At 42.0% G+C, this 4,192-nt stretch overlaps 1 protein-coding gene across 1 annotated transcript; it reads left to right on the top strand.

Moving 5' to 3' along the window:
- Positions 1 to 53: 53 nt before the first annotated feature.
- On the top strand, positions 54 to 1,487 carry LOC137990324 (adrenocorticotropic hormone receptor-like). Its single transcript, XM_068835669.1, has one exon. It carries the CDS (start codon positions 322 to 324, stop codon positions 1,312 to 1,314), a length of 993 nt encoding a protein of 330 aa, XP_068691770.1. The 5' UTR covers positions 54 to 321; the 3' UTR covers positions 1,315 to 1,487.
- The last annotated feature ends 2,705 nt before the right edge of the window (positions 1,488 to 4,192 follow it).

Below are 4,192 nucleotides of genomic sequence, written 5' to 3'. Positions count from 1 at the left end.
TTACAAAATAAGAAGCATAATTTACTAAAATAGATTCACTATTTTCAAAATTAGAAGCATCATTTACTAAAATAGAGGCACCATTTTCAAAATTAGAGGCACCATTTACGAAAACAGAGGCACCATTTTCAAAATTAGAGGCACCATTTACGAAAGCAGAGGCACCATTTATGAAAATAACAGAGGCTGAATTTTGGCGGTAATGGCACCCCATAATCCTTTTGCCTAACTTTGAAAACACACCACACTGTTTCAGTGTTCAGAATAGAGGAGCTGGAGAACGCGCATAACGTTTCTGACGGTCAATCCTTAAACGATTGCATGAACTCGGCAGCCGCGGTTTTTGGCTCAATGGACGATCCTACTCCGCTGTTTGGTGGCAATTCTGTGTTCTTCTTTATTCTCTCAGTTGTTGGATTTTCGATGGCAATAATCACTGTTTCAGCAAACTCGACTTTGTTGTTTATAATTTTCAGAGACACTCGCCGTTTCCTACAGACGCCTCCGTCATTTCTGATCACCAACCTATGTGTTTCGGATTTAATTGTGGGTTTAGTGGTGGATAACCTTGTGGGACTGAAAGATGTTTACAGGTTTCATAATCTGACTGTACCTGACCACCTGGACCCGATACTTCGCCTTTTTCTCGGATTGTCGTTGTTTGTCAGCAGTGGGACTATCATCGCGTTGTCTTATGATCGATTTGTTGTTGTAATGCACCCCCTGAAATACAAGTCTACCGTGACAGTTGAGAGAGTGAAGATTTTTATTGTTCTGTTGTGGTCAACCTCTCTGGCGTTCTGTGTCCTTCCAGTTGTAAAAATTCCAGAAAAAATTCTTGCGATCGTCGTTGCCCATATTCACGCTTCACTGCCAGCCGTTGTGTTAACAGTTATGTACTTCAAGGTCTTCGGAGCCCTGGAAGAAAGAAAACGGGAACTGCGAGAAGCTGGGATCACCTCAGAAATTAAGCCCAAAAAAGTTTTGGATCGGGAGCGAAAGATGGTTCTGACGATTCTTATTGTGCTGGTGTTATTTTACGTGACATACTTACCCGAGTTTATCGCGTTACATGTACTTCATTTCTGGCCGCCCAGTGCAGGATCCCCTGTTTTTCGGATGGTGGAGATCGTTTCGGCTCGGTTTCTTTTCCTGAACTCTGCCATGAATCCATTTGTGTATTCCTGGAGATTGCCAACGTATCGAAAAGCACTTATAGACAACTTCACATCTTGGAAACTCTATCTTAGCCAAATTTGTTGTAACGCACGAGTCAACATACTCTGTTTACAACAGGAAACAAATAAACAATGACTTGTTCAACTGATTCAAGTTCTGAAATGTGGTTCATGAAATTAAAACAAGCCAATACTGAAAGTAAGTCAGTTTCAGCCAAAATCAACAACCTTCAAAAAAGTGCATCTAACCATCTCCTGAAAGAATTGTAAAAATAGAAAATATCATGCAAATCAGTAAATGTAATTACCTTGAAATAATAAAAGATGACTGCTTATACATCCTAACAACTGTCTTATTTGCTTACTTCTTATTTACCTGGTGCTTACTACTTCATGTTGCGCATGACAGGTGGAGGAACCCAACAATCTTCAAATTTTGGGAGCATGCTGCCTCTTTTTACTGATCGTCTTGATGCCAATAGAAATCACAACAATAAATTACATCAGATCAGTGTCAGATCCATTCAGCAAACACTACTTGATCCAAAATTTCTGGAGGACACGCCAACTGTACATCATTTTTTACAAGCAAAAACACCTTAGTAGTACGGAGCCCGCAAAGGGCCATGACAAATAATAATGAATGGCGAGTTATGTGACGAGTTATGAGACGAGCTACGTGACGAAATATATAGCCAGTTATTTGACGAATTATGTGACGAGTTATTTGACGAGTTATGCGACGAGTTATGTGACGAGTTATGCGACGAGTTATATGACAAGCTATGTGACGAGTTATATGACGACTTATTTGACGCGTTATGCGACGAGTTATATGACGAGTTATGTGACGAGTTATATGACGAGTTATTTGACGAGTTATGCGACGAGTTATGGGACGAGCTATATGACGAGTTATGTGACGAGTCAAATGACGAGTTATTTGACGAGTTATGTGACGAGTTATATGACGAGTTATTTGACGCGTTATGCGACGAGTTATATGACGAGTTATGTGACGAGTTAAATGACGAGTTATATGACGAGTTATGTGACGAGTTATATGACGAGTTATTTGACGCGTTATGCGACGAGTTATATGACGAGTTATGTGACGAGTTATTTGACGAGTTATTTGACGAGTTATTTGACGAGTTATAAGACGAGTTATGTGACAAGTTATATGACGAGTTATTTGACGAGTTATGCGACGAGTTATATGACGAGTTATGTGACGAGTTATATGACGAGTTATTTGACGAGTTATGCGACGAGTTATGGGAATACTAGCCCGTAGAAGCATCCACGGATGTATAGATGGCTATAGTAGGCTCGAGGTTGGAATGTCTATCTTAGAAATTCCAACCTCGAGCCACATTATTCGCCTACTATAGCCATCTATACATCCGTGGATGGAAAATCCAAAAGGTTTTAGTTTATCATACCCGTCTATGTGCCAAAGAAAATTTGGCCCTCTTCCCTTATACTGACGCCTTTGGAGTCTTTGTCTTTCACTTAGCTTGAACTTACGGCCTCTTTTCGAGGAACTTCGTAAACGCGAGGGAGTGCTCCTATTTCCTTTGGAAATTCTTACAACACTAGCTGTTGAAATACCACAAAAATCAGCAACTTAACGAACGGAAAGTCGTTTAACCCGGCTTAAGTAAAAATGCTCTTGCCCGTGTCACATTATCGATACAGTGTTAAGGCCATAGATGTTATTCATAAATGGCGGTCAATTTATAATTCTTTTGTCGAAGTGCAAATTAGCCTACCAAGCCTCGATACCATACAGTGAATTGAAAAGAATTCTTGCTCTAAAGTGAGGCCTGGTAGGCTAATTTGCACGTGGACAAAAGAATTATAAATGTGACCGCCATTTATGAATAAGGTCTATTACGCTAGTGCAGCTTTTCTTTCGTAATTCTTCCTTCTTAGCAACAAATCAACTCTTTATAGCAATTTTATAAGAAAAGAAACGTGCTTGAACTTCTTTTCATTGCGAAAGTCCCACAAAACAACCGTTACAGAACACATTAGTAATGGCGCATTTTCTTATCTGAAACGCGTCATTCAACATTCATACAACCTCGGTCATAAATAGTTGTAACACCTCTCTTGAACAGCCAGTAACTCGCATCAAAGCTACTGATAACGCAGCCCTCCTCCTCCCTCCCTTCAATGTTGCGGTTCTCGGTTAGTTCTTGCACTGGAACCCATAAACATCAAAATTGAAAGGGGAGGAGGGAAACATTTCTATCAGTGTTACAACATTTGTGACCGAGACTGTGGCCTATCCGAAAGACCCCCCGGATATACTCAATCACACAGCCAGAGATTTCGACGTGGAAGGAGGGGGGGCGTTAACTGCTATCAAACTGCTATCATACTGGTCACAATGGGGAAGACTGTTTCTCAGGGACGGTCTGGTGTTTAGATGTTGGGAACACGCGAAGTGGCAGGCTAAGAGATTTATCCTCAAATCTGCTTGCCCGAGAGAATCGTGTCACAAGTGTTGTGCGCCTTGCACAACGATCCTTCATCTGGCCGCCTTGGCGTCTCTAAGACTCTGGAGAAAGTGCGGAGGAGATTTTATTGGCATGGCGTGCGGGAAGACGTCGAAATGCATGTAAGAAGGTGTGTTCCATGTGCTGAAGTCAACAACCCTTCCAAGCTGCCAAAGGCACCCCTCATAAACGTGAAGGCCCCCTACAAAGGGTCGCAATAGACATTGTAGGTCCCACACCAAAATCTACTTCTGGCAATGAATGGTTGCTGGTGGTCTCCGATCATCTTACTAAGTTTTCTCAAGCCTTCCCAGCGAGAAACACCTCAGCGGTCACACTGGCGAAGAAGGTGATGGATGAATACATATGCCGTTTCGGGTGTTTCGAGGGTTTGCATTCTGATCAGGGAGCTAATGTGGACGGAGCTGTGTTCAAAGGACTGTGCGATTTAATTGACGCAGCGAAGACAAGGACAACGCCGTACCATCCCCAAGGGGATGGGCTGGT

Source organism: Montipora foliosa, chromosome 2 (genome assembly GCF_036669935.1).
Source record: "Montipora foliosa isolate CH-2021 chromosome 2, ASM3666993v2, whole genome shotgun sequence".
NCBI classification, from domain to species: Eukaryota; Metazoa; Cnidaria; class Anthozoa; order Scleractinia; family Acroporidae; genus Montipora; species Montipora foliosa.
The sequence above is the reverse complement of the archived record's forward strand: the minus strand, read 5'-3'. Positions and strand labels throughout refer to the sequence as shown.